Source organism: Balaenoptera borealis (genome assembly GCF_965194805.1).
Source record: "Balaenoptera borealis genome assembly, chromosome: 3".
Taxonomy (NCBI): domain Eukaryota; kingdom Metazoa; phylum Chordata; class Mammalia; order Artiodactyla; family Balaenopteridae; genus Balaenoptera; species Balaenoptera borealis.
Window position 1 is genome coordinate 176,906,300 of NC_138866.1, and position 21,266 is coordinate 176,927,565.

At 44.0% G+C, this 21,266-nt stretch overlaps 1 protein-coding gene across 9 annotated transcripts in view; it reads right to left on the bottom strand.

The window, feature by feature from the left end:
* FRMD4A (FERM domain containing 4A) overlaps nucleotides 1-21,266 on the bottom strand; it is a 474,860-nt gene that overhangs the window by 191,693 nt on the left and 261,901 nt on the right. For 8 of the 9 annotated variants that reach the window (XR_014242614.1, XR_014242615.1, XM_082385295.1 and 5 more), the window contains exon 2: nucleotides 6,626-6,691. Coding sequence is in view for 7 of the 9 variants with exons in the window: in XM_082385295.1 (XP_082241421.1) it covers nucleotides 6,626-6,691 (66 nt within the window). In the remaining 2 variants the exon portion in view is untranslated. Of the gene's footprint in view, nucleotides 1-6,625; nucleotides 6,692-10,121; nucleotides 11,062-21,266 lie in introns of those variants that run through there. The other variant, XM_082385297.1, reaches the window with a different exon arrangement.

The following is a 21,266-nucleotide window of genomic DNA, read 5'->3' on the forward strand; positions in this document are numbered from 1 at the left end:
CCGAATAGCCAAAGCAATCTTGAGAAAGAAAAATGGAGCTGGAGGAATCAGGCTCCCCAACTTCAAACTGTACTTACAAAGCTACAGTAATCAAGACAGTAAGGTACTGGCACAAAAACAGAAATATAAATCAATGGAACAGGATAGAAAGCCCAGAGATAAACCCACGCACATATGGTCACCTAATTTACGACAAAGGAGGCAAGAACATACAATGGAGAAAAGACAGCCTCTTCAGTAAGTGGTGCTGGGAAAACTGGACAGCTACATGTAAAAGAATGAAATTAGAACACTCCCTAACACCATACACAAAAATAAACTCAAAATGGATTAAAGACCTAAATGTAAGACTAGACACTATCAAACTCTTAGAGGAAAACATAGGAAAAACAATCTTTGACATAAGCCACAGCAAGATCTTTTTTGACCCACCTCCTAGAATAATGAAAATAAAAATAAAAATAAACAAATAGGACCTAATGAAACTTAAAAGCTTTTGCACAGCAAAGGAAACCATAAACAAGACGAAAAGACAACCCTCAGAATGGGAGAAAATATTTGCAAATGAAACAATGGACAAAGGATTAATCTCCAAAATATACAAACAGCTCATGGAGCTCGATATCAAAAAAACAAATAATCCAATTAAAAAATAGATGGAAGAGCTAAATAGAAATTTCACCAAAGAAGACATACAGATGGCCAAGAGGCACATGAAAAGATGCTCAACATCACTAATTATTAGAGAAATACAATTCACAACTACAATGAGGTATCACATCACACCGGTCAGAACGGCCATTATCAAAAAATCTAGAAACAATAAATGTTGGAAAGGGTGTGGTGAAAAGGGAACCCTCCTGCACTGTTGGTGGGAATGTAAATTGATACAACCACTATGGAGAACAGTATGGAGGTTCCTTAAAAAACTAAAAATAGAACTACCATACGAGCCAGCAATCCCACTACTGGGCATATACCCTGAGAAAACCATAATTCAAAAAGAGTCATGTACCACAATGCTCATTGCAGCTCTCTTTACAATAGCCAGGACATGGAAGCAACCTAAATGTCCATCGACAGATGAATGGATAAAGATGTGTCACATATATACAATGGAATATTACTCGCCATAAAAAGAAACGAAATTGAGTTATTTGTAGTGAGGTGGATGGACCTAGAATCTGTCATACAGAGTGAAGTAAGTCAGAAAGAGAAAAACAAATACTGTATGCTAATGCATATATATGGAATCCTAAAAAAACAAAAATGGTACTGATGAACCTAGTGGCAGGGCAGGAATAAAGACGAAGACATAGCAAATGGACTTGAGGACATGGGGAGGGGGAAGGGTAAGCTGGGACGAAGTGAGAGAGTGGCATGGACATATATATACTACCAAATGTAAAACAGACAGCTAGTGGGAAGCAGCTGCATAGCACAGGGAGATCAGCTCGGTGCTTTGTGACCACCTAGAGGGGTGGGATAGGGAGGGCGGGAGGGAGACTCAAGAGGGAAGGGATATGGGGATATATGTATGCATATGGCTGATTCACTTTTTTGTACAACAGAAACTAACACAGTATTGTGAAGCAATTATACTCCAATGAAGATCTATTTAAAAAAAAAAAAAAAAAAGATCGCTGTCCAACAGAAATATCATGGGAGCCCAACAGGAAATGTTAACGTTTTTAGTAGCCGCATGAAACAGGGAACAAGAAATAGGTGAGATTAATTTTAATTATGTATTTTCTTTCATCTCACCCCAAATATTATCATTTCAGCATGGAATCATCGATATAAAAATCATTAATAAGATATTTTCCTTTTATTTAAAAAAATACGAAGCTTCAAAATCTGGTGCGTATTTTACACTCACAGCCCATCTTAACTGGGACTGGCCACATTTCAAGGGCTCCAACGTACTCTGCAGTGTAGCGTTAAATCTCTCCTGATGTTTCTGTCCCACTGGTTTTCTCAAGATTAGGGACACCATGTAACTTAGAACAATAGTCTAGCTACTATCTTTAATTCTCTTGAAAAACACTGACTTGTTGAAGTTTGTTCCATTCCTCAGAATCACAGGACACTTTGTTCCTCTATTTTAATGAAGTAGACAGTTATAAACGTGCTGCCAATGGCCACTTAGAGATGGGGTTAGAGAGACACGGTAATCCTAGGATCTGCCCCACGTCACAGCTCCCACTGTGGCAGAGTTGGGGGATGGAGAGGACTCTAATTCACTCTATCATCAAAGGGAAGAAATTCTGCCAACAGAGCATAATACCCACTCATCTAAAGTGCTGGGAAAGGGCTTTAAAAAACAGGTCTGTTTTGCTTGCACTGGCCTTTCTTCCTGTAGGACAGGATGTCATAGAGTATCATAAGCCTCAAGAGACCCTAATAAGGAAGGACCACACCTCAGGCATTCCAATCTAGCGAAAATCTACTCTATTTTTAAAAAACCCAAGAGAAAGGGCCCAGAATCTTCCCATTTATGGCTTCCAGTTCTCCACCAACCGACCCTCACTGTCAGGAAATTCTTCTCCATCTTATTGCAATGACTCTCACTAAGGCTAAAGCACATTTCTCTTTCTTTGCTTCCAAAATGCTCCCTTAAACATGCATTCAGGTCAGAAAAAAAGTGAAGAAAGTCATTTTAAAGGAATAACTGTATGAAGACCAGATGTGAGAAGTTCAGTTTAATACAAAACATGCATGGCACCCTCTTGTCTGGTTATAGAAGCATCAAGAAGAGGTTGATTGAGAGACGTACACGATGGTGGCCTCTCTCATTTTGATGCAGGCTTTTTCGAGTACATTTCTAATTGGTTGAAACAGTTTTGGGCAACAGAGCAAATGCCATTGTCTCCGGGTTGGATGGGAGTGTGACGCAGCTGAACAAAGTCCAAATGGATGACCAAAGTTGAAGGCCTGACTTGTTACTGAATGACATCCTTGTGTCATAGCATCGTTCCAGCTGTCCTTAAGTGCAATTTAAGGACTTAGGGAGTTACATGGTAATGTCATGGGTGTCAGGGACCTGCCTGTGGATTTAGGGATAAGCCTTTCGAATATTAAATTCCCGTACGTGCACTCTTGACCTTTGTTCTTTCCCCTGTACAGGTAATGTGGGATTTACTCAAGGTCAACAGGAATTTGGATGTGCAGATTCCACTACGTAATCTCAAATGGCTTTATAATAAGCCTTCAACGTTGGGATTATCGCCATGGTGCTCTGTAACCCAGAGAAGGGAAATGCTTCCATTCACACTGGCCAGGTCTGCACCGGTGCAGGAAATAATCTCTGTGGTTGTCTGGTTACAGTAGGTCCTTATTAGTTACCTATTTTATATATAGTAGTGTGTATATGTCAATCCCAATCTCCCAATTTATCCCTCCTCACCTCCCTTTCATCCTTGGTAACCATACGTTTGTTTTCTACATCTGCAACTCTATTTCTGTTTTGTAAATAAGTTCATTTGTACCATTTTTTTAGATTCCACATATAAGTGATATCATATGGTATTTGTCTTTCTCTGTCTGACTTACTTCACTCAGTGTGACAATCTCTAGGTCCATCCATGTCGCTGCAAATGGCATTATTTTGTTCTCTTTTATGGTCGAGTAGTGTTCCATTGTATATATGCACCACATCTTGTTTTTATCCATTCCTCCATCGATGGACATTTAGGTTGCTTCCATGGTTTTGTTTTTTGTTTTTTGTTTTTCTTTGGTTCTCTGCAGAGCAATTGGTTCTATGGTCCTTTGGGGAGGTAATTCCATGGTATCTTAGGATTTGCCCATTCTTTCATTCTACAAGGATTTATTTAGTGACCTATGTGCCAGGCACTGGGCTGGGCGCTGGGGACCCACAGTGATCATGACACAGACCCAGCCCTCAAATTGTTGGTGGCTCTGGGAAATGCTGACAAGTAAACAGGCGATGGCAGTGAGTTGTGATGAGTTGTGACAGTAAGAGGGAAACCTCAGGGGGAAGGGTGACAGCTAATGTCACTGAGCAGGACCCTAGGGGCCTTCCCGGGACAGACACCCCATGTCCTCTGCCTGCCTCTTGTTTATAGAAGAACTTTAGCCTCCTAGGCCTTCCCCAAGTTCCAAAGAGCAAATTTAATCAGAGAAGTGAGAAAATGCAAAAACAAAGGAAAACAGTCAAGCCAGAGAAAATAATAATCGTTTAGCCATTAAACAAAATCAAGGACTCAAGGGCCATAGATAATATTCTGAACCATATCCGTTGAGCTGTTTTGGAGGCACTAAGCCCCCCACCAGGTGGAAGAAGTTAACTGTACGCTGACCACAAGCACGCAGACCCCAGACTGGTTGGAACCAGAAGGTTGATGATGTTGACTCCCGATTACCTCTCCACCAACCAATCAGAAGAATGTCCATGAGCTGATCACACACCCCGCAACCCTCTTCCTCACCCTGTCTTTAAAAACCGTTCCCTGAAAGCCATTGGGAGTTCAGGCCTTTTGAATATTAGCTGCCCAAACTCCTTGCTTGGTGCCTGCAATAAATGCTGCACTTCCCTTCACCACAACTTGGTATCAGCAGTCAGCTTTACTGCATGCAGGAGAGTAGACCCAAGTCTGGTCTGGTAACAGTAAGACCCAGACCTGGGAGGGGCAGGGAGGCCAGGGAAAGCCTTGTGGGGGGGGGGAAAGTGTCTTGTAAGCTGTGAACTGAAAGTTTAACAGAAACCATCCAGGGACAGAGGTGAGGGTACAGGAAGGAGTGTTCTAGGAAGAGGGAATAACATTTGAAGCATGTTCTAAAAAGGGATGGGAAGAGTATGAACTTCTCTTGTTTAGCCTAAATCAACATTTTCTTGATGGTGAAGGGTTGAGGATGACCTTTTCAAAACTGCTGTACATCAGTAATTACATCTCTTTTCTGTGACTCGGGTCCACTTCAGATGCCCCCAGTCATACTTTCCCAGGGCAGGCTGGCCAACGGATTGTCATTTCACTGCCACTTGAGGTCTTAATTCCTATTTAAGAGGGTGGCCGCTTTCTAAGCCTTTAAGAGTTAGTATTAAAAAAAGCATCTAAAACACACCAGACCACTCACCTCTAAGCATCTGAAGATGATTCTTAACAATTTAAAGCTCCAAGTGCTTTGTTAGTTAGTGACGCTGCTAATTGAAGAGATCTTGCTCACTTTGCAGTCCTGTCCACTGCCCCACCCTCCAAATCCAAGCGGAGGTTTTAACTCTTAATACGAATGTGATCCTCTGAATCTAGTCTAACAAGGACGTAATCCAAAATGTGAAAGAACCTTACACAGGTAGATAAATTAATCACAGCATTTACTTGTAATAGTGGAAAAATTGTAAAGAAACCTTCAATGGACCCAAATGGGTAAACGATTGGATACTAATGGAATATCCATTTCTGGAATTTATGCAGCTATTAACAAAGATGACAACTTAAGTAACTTGGAAAAGGCTAATGAAAGACGTTAAGCGAAAAAAATAAAATAGAGAATTAGTCACACATTATGATTACAACCATGTAAGAAATACAAACATGAAAAAAGCTGGAAAGAAATCTGCCAAAGTGAGAATAGTAGTCAAACTAGTATGTTATGGTTTTGAGCTTCTTCCTACGGTTTCTCTCTTTCCTACACTGCATTTGTAGTACCTTTATAATTGAAATCTTATTAAAACTATTCACTCTTTAAGTTAGCAGTTTGAACATTTTCAAATCCCAGCAGCAAGTACAAGTAAGAGATCTGAGTGTCTGGGCGTCATTTCAACCTCCTGATGTACTGTAGCTTCTTCAGGGCAAAATATGAGGGGGGATAAGGAGCACTGCCCTGAGAATTTTATAGACATTGGAGAATATCAAGCAAATAGAGTTAGAAAAGCTGGAAGCAAGCAACAGATTTAGAATTAAGTTCTTTAAATCAAGTTTGGAAACTTCATTCTTTGGGGCTTTGAGGAAAACAATGATAGATATTTTTTGAAGCTGAACAAAACCAGGGTCTATGATTCCAATTCCTGCTCTGACTTCTCTGCCACTGATAGGTTCTTAGTTTGGGGATAAATGGATTGATTTCCTGTGTGTTAACTGACATATAGATGGTCAACGGCAATGACAGTGATGACCTATGGGAGGGGGTCGGGGGTTACTGAGCCCTTAGAGGGAAGACAGAGCCAAGGGATCGTTTTTCTTTCTTCACATCTATGAAGGCGTAACTTGAAAACAACAAACTGTTTTCTATCCCCTCTGAGCCAGGAAGATGACAAAAGCAGTCTTAATTGTAGCAAGAGTTCTCTAGGTTATATTATAGTTAACTCCTTCCATGTAGAAAGATTAGTTAATGGCAGTTGTGGAATTTCCTCTTCTAGAGATTTGTAACAATAGGTTAGATCTACATCTGGCCTCGAATGCCTTAGGCGTGGTGCACAAAGAAACAGAATGAACAAAAATAGCACTCACACACACACACGAATACCACGGTGTGCCCCAGTCCTCACTCGTAGATTTTAATAGAGGTTTTAAAATAGTTTATATTCTCACCCACCCTTCAGCTGAATCAAAGTCTGAACTATATCAGTCACAGAAGAAACTTAGAAAGTTGGTCGAAAGTCATTTACCTGTACTAGGAGTTCCAGCTTCCGGTCATCAAGAAGATGTACTTGACATCGACGGCCTTCCGTCATCTAAGAAAAAAGACAAATGATGGTCACCAAGAGTCTAGCGACCTTTCACAGGTTAGAGGGTCTCCAGTGCTGGATGTCACCAGGCACGTTCCTCTGGGCAAAACTTCTCCTGGGAGTTGGAGCCATATGAGGCCAAGATGGGCCAGGAATGGGTCATTCATTCATTCAACAATATTTATTGAGCATTTTCTGTGTGCCAAGCACTATTCTGAGAGCTGGGTGTACAGCAGCACACAAGACTAGGTCCCTGCCCTCATGGAGCTTACATTCTTACGGGGGAGATGTACAATAAATTAGCAAATGCGTATATAACATAATATCAGGTGGTGATAAATGTTCTTCATTCTTGAGTCATTCTTCCGTTCAATAATTTTATCACCATGCATTAGGGACACAGTTCAGTATCTGGTCTCTGCACCTCTCGACTTATCCCCCTAACTGATCGCAGGGAGCAGACGACCCACCCCACTGGCAACGGCATTTGATTTCTGTGTTACTCATCCCCTCTCCTCATTTATGACTCTACTCCGTACAGAGCTTTCACTTATGTTACAGGAACCCTGGAGATAAGTGCTCACAGCTGAACTTGACCCCTGACCCTTGTGCCTTTCACCACTAACATATCTGTGTAATAGAAAGAGCATCTTGGCAGGAACTGGAAGACCCAAGTCAAATCTTAGCCCTGCCGATTATTGGCTGCAGGACTTTGAACAAGCCTCTGTTCATCTCTGCACCCCAATCTCAGATACAAAAGCGAGTGGGCAGGCCCAGTGGGGGTGCTGGTGAATGTTTAACAGTTGGCTTTTTCTGGAAGGAGAGAGTTTTACTTTGTAGCATTTGCTGGGGCCCTGGCATCACCCTCAAAGGAAATCCTCTGAAGAGCAAGCCTTCTGGTAGATGTCACAGCTGGACACCACTCTAACCAAAAAGTGTCCTGCCGCTCCAAGTATCGTCACCATCTCTGATTTCAAGCTACTGTCAGGACAACACTGAGTGTTTCTAACAGACAGATATAACACACACCACCTGCAGATAGAATGCCGCTGGGAGAGGGCATGCCCCTTCCCCGTACCTTCCCTGTGCATCTCTTCTACCTGGCTGTTCCTGAGTTTTGTCCTTTTAGAATAAACCAGTAATCTAGTAAGTTCAAAACAAAACAAAACAAAACAAAAACCAATACACACACCTCAAGAGTGTAGATGCTAGCAAAGGACAGTAAAATAATTAGGAAGCGGATGGATTTATGTGGTTATTATAGTATTCATTACCCTTGTTTTTAATATAATTTATTTAACTGTAAGTTTATATAATTCAGTGTTAATAATGCCTACGTTTTACAAGCGGAGCACAAAATTCCTGAAAATATAACAGCTGGTGCTCCTGAGCTGCCCCAGTACAGCTGCCAGGGCCAGAAGACCCAAGGACTCCTTTTGGTCCTTGGATTTTTATCTGACTGTAGCCCCCACTGAAGCCACCTTCTTCTTCCCCAGCTACCAGCCACTTCATGCAGATCCAAAGGAAGGATGCACATGGGCTGATTCCGGCCCTGCCTCACTACATGGGCATCAGAGTCCCTTCCTGGAAGCGCCTCCTCCAGGAAACACGCAGAAGGTGGCTTCTTCTCTTCTTGCCCAACCCGGCTCATTCCCTGATCATCGGCACGTGCAAAGCTGCGGCGTACTCCTACGAGAGAATTCTTTCTCCTTCCCCTGAAGAAGGCATCGAAGTCATATTATTGTTCACGCTTCCATCAAGTCATATATATTGTCACTCACAGTGATTCATAAGGATATGATTCAGCCGTAAAATAGAGGAAATCTTGCTATTGGTGACAACATGGATGGACTTGGAGGGCATTATGCTAAGTGAAATAAGTCAGACAGAAGAAGACAAATACTGTATGATCTCACTTATACGTGGAATCTAAAACAAACAAACAAACAAACAAAACCAAAAAACCATGAGCCCCTAGATACAGAGAACACACTGGTGGTTTCCAAAGACAGGGGATGGACATGGGGGGGGTGTGAACTGGGGAAGACGGTCAAAAAGTACAAGCTTCCAGTTAAAATAAATAAGACTTGGGAATGTATTGTACAGCATGCTAACTATAATGAATAATACTGTGTTGTATATTTGAGAGTTGCTAAGACAGCAGATATTAAAAGTTCTCATCACAAGAAAAAAATTTTGTGACATATATGGGGACAGATGTTAGCTAGACTTACTGTGGTGATCACTTCACAATATATACAGATATCGAATCATTATGTTGCATGCCTTAATATAATCTTATAAGTTAACTATATCTCAATTTAAAAAAAGAAAACAACTTTTACAAAGTAAATAAAAAACTTTGCTGGAAAAAAAAAATCCATCAGCTTCATCTCAATCATTCACCCCTCTAAGTTCAAAGAAAACTACTATAATTTAAAATTACACTAAAATACATGCTTCCATACCAAAATGTATAAATTATTCTTTTAGCAAAAAAGTGCACCCAGGGCTTCCCTGGTGGCGCAGTGGTTAAGAATCCGTCTGCCAATGCAGGGGACACGGGTCGAGCCCTGGTCCAGGAAAATCCCACATGCCGCGGAGCAACTAAGCCCATGCGCCACAACTACTGAGCCTGCGCTCTAGAGCCTGCGAGCCACAACTACTGCAGCCCACATGCCACAACTACTGAAGCCTGAGCGCCTAGAGCCCGTGCTCCACAACAAGAGAAGCCCCCGCAATGAGAAGCCCGTGCACCGCATCGACGAATAGCCCCCGCTCACCGCAACTAGAGAAAGCCCACGCGCAGCAACGAAGACCCAATGCAGACAAAAAAAGAAAAAAAAAAAAAAAGAAAAGTGCACCCAAAATGTTCAAGTTTCAATAGGGCAGCTGACAGCAACTGCACAGGTACTTTGGATAGCATTTTAGATATTCAGCACTTGAGTTCTCATTAGGAAGAACTCAAGATCAACAGAGAGGGAGTTCTAGAAAGGAGAGTGCTACAACCATCTGGCATATTATTTTGGAATTCCTTCAAAAACATTTATTAACAATTTGAGAAAACTCTCTGAAGTGTGGGGACAATTTTAAGGAATTTTTAGAGAGCAATTCTGCTTGTCCTGTGCATATTTAAAGCACAAAGTTTTGAACTTCCTTTTACTGTAAAAAGTTAAGGGTATAAACACGTTCTTGAGTTACTTATTCACGTCCTAATAAGCTGTATAAAAACCAAGGAAAATTGGTACCGAAGACATTACTGTATCAAATAAAGTTCTAATCACAGTCATAAAGAAGAGGTAGCCTATCATTTTCTCAAAATATTTCCAAGCATGCAAAGTGTGACATGACCCCAAGTTCATACCCATACCTAAAAGTGTATCGTGAGATTCTCATTTTCATCTGAAACATACAATTCCCATTCCCTTAATCTCACCTTATCTGCTCAGCAGTTTAAAGAAGTAGCTATGCATCCAGATGTTAAGATCTACCCAAGGAGCTTCCAACTTCATTCTCCTCTTCAACAAAATCTCACTACTAAGCCCTGAGGAATTTATAAGCACACTCCCTATTCTAATAGGAAATTTACAAGCTGCCTCCCTTTTGGAAGGCAAAATGTCCCCGAGAAAAGTCAGCACAGAGAAGTGAGTCTAAACCGAAACTCAACCTTGAATCATCACGTCTTTGAAAGCACAACTTTCTTTTGACAGCACAGCTGTGGCTTTTCTTCTCAAAAGGGAGACCTGTCTATTCTGCACGGATGGGAGATCGGAGCAGCCTGTTCTCGTCATCAGTTCGGAAGAAGTTTGCCATCCTGGGTGTGTGCGGAGAAAGAGCGACTGGACATCTGCAGCTTCGTCTGGCTTCCTGGGCGTAGTGAAATTTTCTTCTGAATACTAACAATTGTAAACAAATATTGCTTTCCTTGTTCTTGTTTTCAGCTGCTCAGGCACAACTGGAGGGCTGGCATTACCCTCAAAGGAAATGCTTTTGGAGAACAAGGCTTCTTGCAGATGTCAGCTGGCTACCGCTCCAGCCATAAATCGACTTGTTACGGTACAATTCCATACCAAGCAGAAGCCCGCCAAGTGCACTGTGACCCCAAAGGATACACAGAAAAGTGTTATTTTGAAAGTGAGGTGTCCACCCCACTTATCCAACTTCGCTGTTAAGACACACACCGAATCACGAAAACTACATATAAACATGGAAATGCATTTGTAACACGAGCTTAAGTGAACATAGTAGAATATGAGACGTGTACTATAAAGGCAGCCAATAAAATTGTCGTGAACATGTACAGGAATGAAGAGGCAAAAATAAGACAGTTGATGTGCTAGGTTGATAGGCTTATGGGTGGTCCCCTATCCCCACCCCTACCCAAATATGACTTCACATCTTTTTTCTTTTTCAGTTAAAAAATGTAAAAAGAGAGGGCTTCCCTGGTGGTGCAGTGGTTGAGAATCTGCCTGCCAATGCAGGGGACACGGGTTCGAGCCCTGCTGGGAAGATCCCACGTGCCGCGGAGCAGCTGGGCCCGTGAGCCACAATTACTGAGCCTGCGCGTCTGGAGCCTGTGCTCCGCAACAAGAGAGGCCGCGATAGTGAGAGGCCCGCGCACCGTGATGAAGAGTGGCCCCCGCTTGCCGCAACTGGAGAAAGCCCTCGCACAGAAACGAAGACCCAACACAGCCATAAATAAATTTAAAAAAAAAAATGTAAAAAAAGAAACTTAATCTAGAAAAATGAAGGACACTTTGAGGTCAGCCATAGGAAATGGAGCTCGAGAAGCTTCCTTCTCAGCAAATTCTTCTTAGATTGCCTATATCTTAACATCTCAAATCAAACTAATTAATTTACAAATGAGAATTATGATTGTCCACAGATGTGAGAAATCTCAAGACCGAAAGTCTCACACCTTCTCTCCCTGCGGGAGGAATTCATGGGAGACAGACTGTGCTTCCCAGAAGGGGTTCAGGGAGCACAGGATCCAAAAGGCGGGGATTATAAATACCTGTGCTTGAGGGCCTCCATCTACCGGAGCCTGACACACTCCTGATGGCGGAAGGGGGTTCTGTCCAAACATGACAGAGGAGGCCCCTCTGCAGGGCATTATCGAAAAACAAATAACCACCTAACCAGCAACAACAAACTCCCGCAAAGGGCGATTCTGAAGAGCTTTACATGGAGGGGTACAGGGTTCAGCGCGTGAAAATATGTCTTATTAGGAATGTTTTCTCTTCAAATTCAAAACTAAGTAAACCCCATTTCAATATGCCTCTTGTTATCACCTCTTTCTCTACCCATCACCCCCTCCTCTCTCTCCCTCTTTGAGTCACTTCTTGGATGTCCACTCTCCCCTTTTTCTTGCCCCTTGTCAAATGTATCATCTACTATGGTATATACATGCGGAGGAAGTACTCTGAAGAAAGAACCCTAGTTCCCCTGTTCATAATAATTTCAGAGAAAACTAATGCAATTGTGCAAATGACAACAGGGTTAACAGATAATAAACTTAGAAAAACATACGATTTCAAAAACTAAAAACTAAAATACATTCAATTAACACATGTTGCCATAATATTTCCTGAGACTCATTTATACTGGAACTGTTATCACTAAGACACTGGGGGCTGGGGTGAGGGTAGGGAGGGGGAGGAGAGAAACGTTACCACGTGCCTACTTGTTTACAGCTCTGCACTAGTTACCAAGTTGTGATTCAGATTCATTTTAGAGACAACACTTCATGGGACAATAAAATAAGAAATATTAAAGACTCACTGGAATTGCACAAAACGAAGAATTCACATTTCCAAAGCACACTTTGGAGAACTGTCAGTCCTCCCCCAAACAACCCGAAATCCGACCCTTTAAAACGTTATCATCAAAGAGAAAATTCCGATTTCTGAAGTGTCCAAGCCAAGGCCCAAACCTAGAGATGTAAGTCTTAGAGCACGTCCTGTGAGCACGGTCCATGAAGCCACGGAGCATCCCGAGGATGCCAGAAGTATGACAGCAGCACCTCACAATCTGCCCTCTGACCCAGGCCATTCTGTGGCTCGGAAGGAAATTCCAGAGACATGACTACAAGTTCCCAGGGAAACTCACTGTTGGGGCTTCTGCTGTTTGGGTCACCTCAATGTGTCACATCCCTCTCTCCACTTCAGTTTCCTCTGCAGATAAATGAGGACCCAAGGACTCTCCTAAGTACCAGAAAGTCACAGGATACCAGAGTCGCAATCATTATGAAGCTGTCACATCCAGGAGACGAATAAATGCAACACATTCACAGTGGCCTCAAGAAAGTCAACCCCACAGTAAATAACTACACAGATAGAAAGGATTTCTAATTAAAAGTTGTTAAAAATATCCATCCATCTGCTGCTCACACCTAACCTGTACCATGGACACACCAGATATAATACGTTATTAGAGTGTATATTTCATACATTATAATAAGAGTGCATGAGGGTCAAGAGGGAGGAGATACGGGGATATATGTATATGTATAGCTGATTCACTTTGTTATACAGCAGCAACTAACACACCATTGTAAAGCAATTATACTCCAATAAAGATGTTAAAAAAAAAAAAGTGCATGAAGGGCCTCTGCCTATAACCTTTAAAAAAAGTTATAAAGGTATATTGTCCATTTTTACTATGATTTTTCCCTCTGTCAGATTTATCTCAAGCTTATTACCTTTACTTTGTCTCTAAGTGACATCATATTAAAATAAAGATGCTAATGGAAAGAAAGGAGATACCAAGTATTAGACAGCAGAAGTCTGATTCAGAGAGAATGACTTGGTCCCAGTTTTGCTCCATGACCTCTGGCAAGTTATTTCACCTCTGCCTTTATTATGAGTCTCCTGAGTTCAGAAGGACACACACAGGCATGTCCTTGAGGTTCTTGGCTGCTGAATACAGTCAGAACTGATAAAACCCAGATGAAAGTGACTAAATGCGTGGCCCTATTATAAACAAATTCACATGGCAATGCAATGTAATATAAGAACTGAAGGGACTTCCCTGGTGGCGCAGTGGATAAGGCTCCGTGCTCCCAATGCAGGGGGCCCGGGTTCGATCCCAGGTTAGGGAACTAGATCCCACGTGCATGCCACAACTAAGGAGCCCGCGAGCCACAACTAAGGAGCCCGCCTGCTGCAAATGAGACCTGGCACAAGCAAATAAATAAATAAATGAATAAATATTAAAAAAAAATGAATGGAAACAGCCTCGCATTCTTCAAAGCTTGACCCGCTGCAAGTGTGCACTTGATGAGGTCATGAGTACGGCCAGTGTTTCACTGGAGGATCTTTGGAAAGCAGACTGAGGTGTGGCTACTGCCCGGGTCTCTCTGCCTCCAGCGAAAGGAAACTGGGTTTTCTCTGGTGACACAAGAAGAGGAGTCGTGGTGTTGTGTGGGTACTAAGGGCTTGGGGACAGCGGAGGGCTGCGTGGGCAGGTGTGTCACAGGGAAGATCAAATCTGACTCCATATTGGATCTGTCCCTTTTTCTTTAACCTTTGTATCCTATTGCTTTTCCTGCAAGTTAGTCACTGAAAGAATGTTGCCTACAGCCTACAATACACAGGATACCCCATTCTCAAGGCTCTGACCTTTAAAGGTATAACTTTTCCACTCCTAAGAGATAAAAAGTTACAGAACAGAAAATAACATTTGTCTTTTTTTCCCAAATCCATTAATTGCATTATGTTTTGAATTTTATTTTTTTATATAGCAGGTTCTTATTATTATCTATTTTATATATATTAGTGTATACATGTCAATCCCAATCTCCCAATTCATCACACCACCACCCCCCCGCCCCGCCCCGCCACTTTCCTCCCTTGGTGTCCATACGTTTGTTCTCTACATCTGTGTCTCTATTTCTGCCCTGCAAACCGGTTCATCTGTACCATTTTTCTAGGTTCCACATACATGTGTTAATATACGATATTTGTTTTTCTCTTTCTGACTTACTTCACTCTGTATGACAGTCTCTAGATCCATCCACGTCTCTACAAATGACCCAATTTCGTTCCTTTTTATGGCTGAGTAATATTCCATTGTATATGTGTACCACATCTTCTTTATCCATTCGTCTGTCAATGGGCATTTAGGTTGCTTCTATGACCTGGCTATTGTAAATAGTGCTGCAGTGAACATTGGGGTGCATGTGTCTTTTTGAATTATGGTTTTCTCTGGGTATATGCCCAGGAGTGGGATTGCTGGGTCATAACAACATTTGTCTTGTTGGAGGTTTATAGGAACATTGTGACCAGACCTATGGGGACAGCTGCAAGAATGAAGGATTCCGACAGCAAGAAGTCTGCAACAACCAACCACACCCCTTCCCCTTTTAGGATAAAAGAAGCCTGAATTCCAACCTGGGCAAGCTGGTTCTTTGGGACACGAGTGCATCATCTTCTCGACCTGCTGGCTTTCTGAATAAAGTCGCTATCCATTACCCCAGCAACTCATCTTTTGATTTACTGGCCTGTCATGCAGCAAGCAGCATGAGCTTGGACCCGGTAACAGGTGGACCATTTTAGTCCCCGACTGTGCCACCCTGCAGACCACTGCTGTGTGTGATCAAGCCACAAGTCCTACTGGACCATCATTCCTCTCCAGATGGGACTGCAGGGGAGAGGGTCAAAAAACATTAATAATCGGTCTCCGGGCCTAAAGTTGAGAAGACAAGGGATAGACTCAGATAGGTCGGAGAAGAGGACAGCCAAGGAGCTCCACTGATGGGCTCGTGTGACCCCAGTGGAGAGGAACTCCTACCCAGAGCTCTGCTGTGGGATGTGGGGAAGGAGGGGACTCTTTTCCCCTTCCAACAAGACACTGCAATCTGAGGACAAGCTATAGACATGGAGTCGGACAGGTGCGTCTCAGATACAGAAGGTCAAGGCCCAAGTGGGGAATTTCAGCCCAGGGCCAGAGTGTGACAGATGATTGCTCTCCCCCATCTGAGAGCCAACCCTCTGACTAAATGGTCAGGAGGAAAGGGACACTGCGAGAGCCACATGCAGGGTCCCTGGTTATGCACCAAGGACACCACCTTGGCGACCACAGAGCAGTGAAGCCACTGCAGTTCAGTCAACAGAAGTTAACAGAAATTAACGGAAGTGCAGGTGAGGGCTCCAGCCCCTGGAAGGCAGCAGAGCTTTCTGAATTACATTCTGACCAGCTGGACACTGAAAGAACGATAACCTGATTGTCCTTTCTCCTGCCACTGCCAGAGCATCTTCCGAAGACAGGATTTTCTTGACCACCCTTTTGAGTATATTAGCAAGATCTCAATCCATTATTCTACCCAAAATACACATATTAACCCATATTCACCTCATTCACAGCACATCTACAGGCAAGCTTTTGCTTTCTACCCAGGCCTAGGGTCCCACAAAGCTTTGGTTCTGCAACCAGAAGAACTAAAGTCTCTGAAGATCCATGGAGACTCCATGCTACTTGACATTTCATTATTATTGTTATTATTATTTGGAGAGGGATGGGCAAAGGGAATAGAGCTTTCTCCTAGGTGAAGGAGAGTTGGGAGTTTCGACCAGAGAGGGAGTCTCAGGCAGCCTGGATAGAGGCCGGCCGGAAACAGAAGGTGGGAATGTCTAGCCAGCAGAATCCTGAGCAGATCTGGATGGAAGGCCTTGGGGAATAAAGGCCTGAGGAGGAGATTCCCGACGTGGTTATAAAACATCCCTCGTTGATTAGCACCGTGGCTACCATTTGTGAGAGATGAGTATCTGAACGCTGGATAACGAGCCCTCTGAGATCTGGCCTCACCTCACCACATCTGGTTTTTTCAAATGCTCTCCTTCCCCAGGCCCCATCCCTGCAATTCCAAGACCAGTCCAAGTCCAGGACTCACCTGCCCTGGACTTCTGAGTTCTGTTTCCCTGAGGGCCATCCTTACCTCAGGGCCTGGCCCATGCTGTCTCTTTTGCCTGGAAACACTTTCTCTTCCCTCATGTACACAAAGGACCATCCCTGGCTGCCTGGTCCAGGCCACGCACCAAGCCAGGGCCTGGAGACACAGCGGTGACCAAAGGAAGCACCATCTTGATTCTCAGAGGTCACTGGCTTCAGGGGAAGACGGACATGACTTTCACTCATTCTTGCAGACTCAGCTGTGTTGATACACATGCTTTCTCCTCCCTGTGGGGGGATTTTCCCACCCCTGGCTGGCAGCTACAATGCCAGGCCTGAAGCCTTCCCTCCTGTCCTCCCCAGGTCACTGCGCCAGGGTTTACAGAGGATGGGAGGAGGGCTCTGGGGCCTGACCACCTGGGTTCGTGTCTTATCCCAGCTTCACTGGGGGCTAGCTGGGTGTAACCCCCCACAAGGACTTTGCCAATTTGTGCCTCACTCCCCAGTCTATGAAATGGAGACCATCCTCGTGCCAACCTTGTGGAGCTGGTGAAAGGAATAACTAAGTTAACACACATAGAGTGTGCATGGCACGGAGTAGGCTCAATATCACCTTTAGCAGTCTCTAGTCAGGGGACTTCCCTGGTGGTGCAGTGGTTAAGAATCCATCTGCCTATTCAGGGGACATGGGTTCGAACCCTGGTCCGGGAAGATCCCACATGCCGTGGAGCAACTAAGCCAGTGCGCCACAACTACTGAGCCTATGCTCTAGAGCCTGCGAGCCACAACTACTGAGCCCACGTGCCGCAACTACTGAAGCCTGCACGTCCTAGAGCCAATGTGCCGCAGCTACTGAGCCCGCGTGCTGCAACTACTGAAGCCCACGTGCCTAGAGCCCGTGCTCCGCAACAAGAGAAGCCACCACAATGAGAAGCCCGTGCACCGCGATTAAGAGTAGCCCCTGCTCACCGCAACTAGAGAAAGCCTGTGTGCAGCAACCAAGACCCAACGCAGCCAAAAAAAAAAGAAAAAAAGTCTCTAGTCAGGGAAGGTGACACTCCTCTGAGCAGCAGTGTCAGGGAGACGAGAGACTACGTGTCCTGCCCTGCAGGGCGGAACCCGGTTTTCATCAACTGCTGCCACGCCCCCACCTCCACACCTGCAGGACGGCCTGGGTGAGGCTGCAGCTTTCGGCCACTCATGCCAGGCTGTCTGCCGCTGTGGCCGGATGGGAGAGGACAATGGCCTGGGCGGGCAACATCTGGGTGGCTGTCCCCAGCGCTGAGCAAGTACCAGGTCTTCACAGAGCAGAGGCCACGGGGCCCTGGTCCCGGGTAAAGGGGCTACTCCACCCACACAGAGCACCTGGAGGTCCGGCCCTCCCCCAAACAGCAATGGCTGCTTTTCATCCCAAGCTCCCTGCCAGCGTCCACAGAGAGCTGGTGGAAGGCATGCCGGAGCCAGACGAGGAATGGAGGTTTAGGGGTGCCAGCGTCACGTGTAAGATGACGATGGTGGCGACCACAAGAACTGCCAGGCCACATACACACTCTGTCACTGGAGGAGGAGACGAAGGCCTCTTGCTGGCAAGGAGGCCTCGCCTGTTTCTCTTGGCAGATTCAGGGTGTTATTCTTACTGACAACTGTTCACGACACAGGTGTCTGTGCAGACGTCCTTCAAGGCTGGCTGAGAAGGTATAAACTCTGAAGAAACAAAACATATAAAGAAGCAGCAAGAACCCTTCTAAACCATCCGACATCCCGCTGTTCTCCTTGAAGGGAGGAAAGAAGAAGGAAAATGACACCTGGGCTTTGGCACATGGAGTTCTGGCTTCAGTATCTCAGTGATAGAGTTTTGGTTGAAATGGAGATGCTTTTTCCAAAGGAAAAGGCAAATATCTACACTTTCTTTTGTTCTGATGACTGTACTTGGAATTTTTATAGAAAAGGAGGACTGATGGGGTAGTCTGACGGGGACCGCAGACTCAAGGAAAATGGTTTTTAAAAGTCCAAAAAAAAGATAAGGTTGACTCTGTGGATCGAAAAGAATATTTTTTGTATGAGGTCGAAACTTTAACACATAAACTTTAAAGATAAAAACAACATAATAGACTCCCTCTTGCGAGAGCACCAGAATCACAACTGGCTGCTGGACAGTCTTTGACAGGAAGACCCTGGACTTCACCAAGGAGGATACCCCACGTCCAAGGACAGAGGAGAAGCCACAGTGAGATGGTAGGAGGGGCGAAATCAGAGTAAAATCTAATCCCATAACGGCTGGGTGGGTGACTCACAGACTGGCGAACACTTATACCACAGAAGTCCACCCACTGGAGTGAAGGTTCTGAGCCCCACGTCAGGCTTCCCAACCTGGGGGTCCGGCAACGGGAGGAGGGATTCCTAGAGAATCAGACTTTGAAGCCTAGTGGGAATTGATTTCAGGACGTCAACAGGACTGGGGGAAACAGAGACCCCACTCTTGGAGGGCACACACAAAGTAGTGTGCGCATCGGGACCCAGGGGAAGGAGCAGTGACCCTGGGGGAGACTGAACCAGACCTACCTGCTGGTGTTGGGGGGTCTCCTGCAGAGGCAAGGGGTGGCTCTGTTTCACTGTGGGGACAAGGACTCTGGCAGTGGAGGTTCTGGGAAGTGCTCCTTGGCGTGAGCCCTCCCAGAGTCTGCCATTAACCCCACCAAAGAGCCCAGGTAGGCTCCAGTGTTGGGTTGCCTCAGGCAAAACAACCAACAGGGAGGGAACCCAGCCCCACCCATCAACAGTCAAGTGGATTAAAGTTTTACTGAGCTCTGACCGCCACAGCAACAGTCAGCTCTACCCACCACCAGAGCCTCCCATCAAGCCTCTTAGATAGCCTCAACCACCAGAGGGCAGAGAGCAGAAGCAAGAAAAACTACAATCCTGCAGCCCGTGGACCAAAAACCACAGTTACAGAAAGATAGACAAGATGAAAAGGCAGAGGGCTATGTACCAGATGAAGGAACAAGAAAAAACCCCAGAAAAACAACTAAATGAAGTGGAGATAGGCAACCTTCTAGAAAAAGAATTCAGAATAATGATAGTGAAGATGATCCAGGACCTCGGAATAAGAATGGAGGCAAAGATTGAGAAGATGCAAGAAATGATTAACAAAGACCTAGAAGAATTAAAGAACAAACAAACAGAGATGACCAATACAATAACTGAAATGAAAACTACACTAGAAGGAATCAATAGCAGAATAACTGAGGCAGAAGAACGGGTAAGTGACCTGGAAGACAGAATGGTGGAATTCACTGCTGCGGAACAGACTAAAGAAAAAAGAATGAAAAGAAATGAAGACAGCCTAAGAGACCTCTGGGACAACATTAAACGCAACAACATTCGCATTATAGGGGTCCCAGAAGGTGAAGAGAGAGAGAAAGGACCAGAGAAAATATTTGAAGAGATTATAGTCGAAAACTTCCCTAACATGGGAAAGGAAATAGCCACCCAAGTCCAGGAAGGGCAGAGAGTCCCATACAGGATAAACCCAAGGAGAAACACGCCGAGACACATAGTAATCAAAGTGGCAAAAATTAAAGACAAAGAAAAATTATTGAAAGCAGCAAGGGAAAAACGACAAATAACATACAAGGGAATTCCCATAAGGTTAACAGCTGATTTCTCAGCAGAAACTCTGCAAGCCAGAAGGCAGTGGCATGATATACTTAAAGTGATGAAAGGGAAGAACCTACAACCAAGATTACTCTACCCGGCAAGGATCTCATTTAGATTTGATGGAGAAATCAAAAGCTTTACAGACAAGCAAAAGCTACGAGAATTCAGCACCACCAAACCAGCTCTACAACAAATGCTAAAGGAACTTCTCTAAGTGGGAAACACAAGAGAAGAAAAGGACCTACAAAAACAAACCCAAAACAATTAAGAAAATGGTCATAGGAACATACATATCGATAATTACCTTAAACGTGAATGGATTAAATGCCCCAACCAAAAGACATAGACTGGCTGAATGGATACAAAAACAAGACCCATATATATGCTGTCTACAAGAGACCCACTTTAGACCTAGGGACACATACAGACTGAAAGTGAGGGGATGGAAAAAGATATTCCATGCAAATGGAAATCAAAAGAAAGCTGGAGTAGCTATACTCATATCAGATAAAATAGACTTTAAAATAAAGAATGTTACAAGAGACAAGGAAGGACACTACATAATGATCAAGGGATCAATCCAAGAAGAAGATATAACAATTATAAATATATATGCACCCAACATAGGAGCACCTCAATACATAAGGCAACTGCTAACAGCTATAAAAGAGGGAATTGACAGTAACACAATCATAGTGGGGGAATTTAACACCTCACTTACACCAATGGACAGATCATCCAAAATGAAAATAAATAAGGAAACAGAAGCTTTAAATGACACAATAGACCAGATAGATTTAATTGATATATATAGGACATTCCATCCAAAAACAGCAGATTACACGTTCTTCTCAAGTGCGCACGGAACATTCTCCAGGATAGATCACATCTTGGGTCACAAATCAAGCCTCAGTAAATTTAAGAAAATTGAAATCATATCAAGCATCTTTTCTGACCACAACGCTATGAGATTAGAAATGAATTACAGGGAAAAAACGTAAAAAAGACAAACACATGGAGGCTAAACAATACGTTA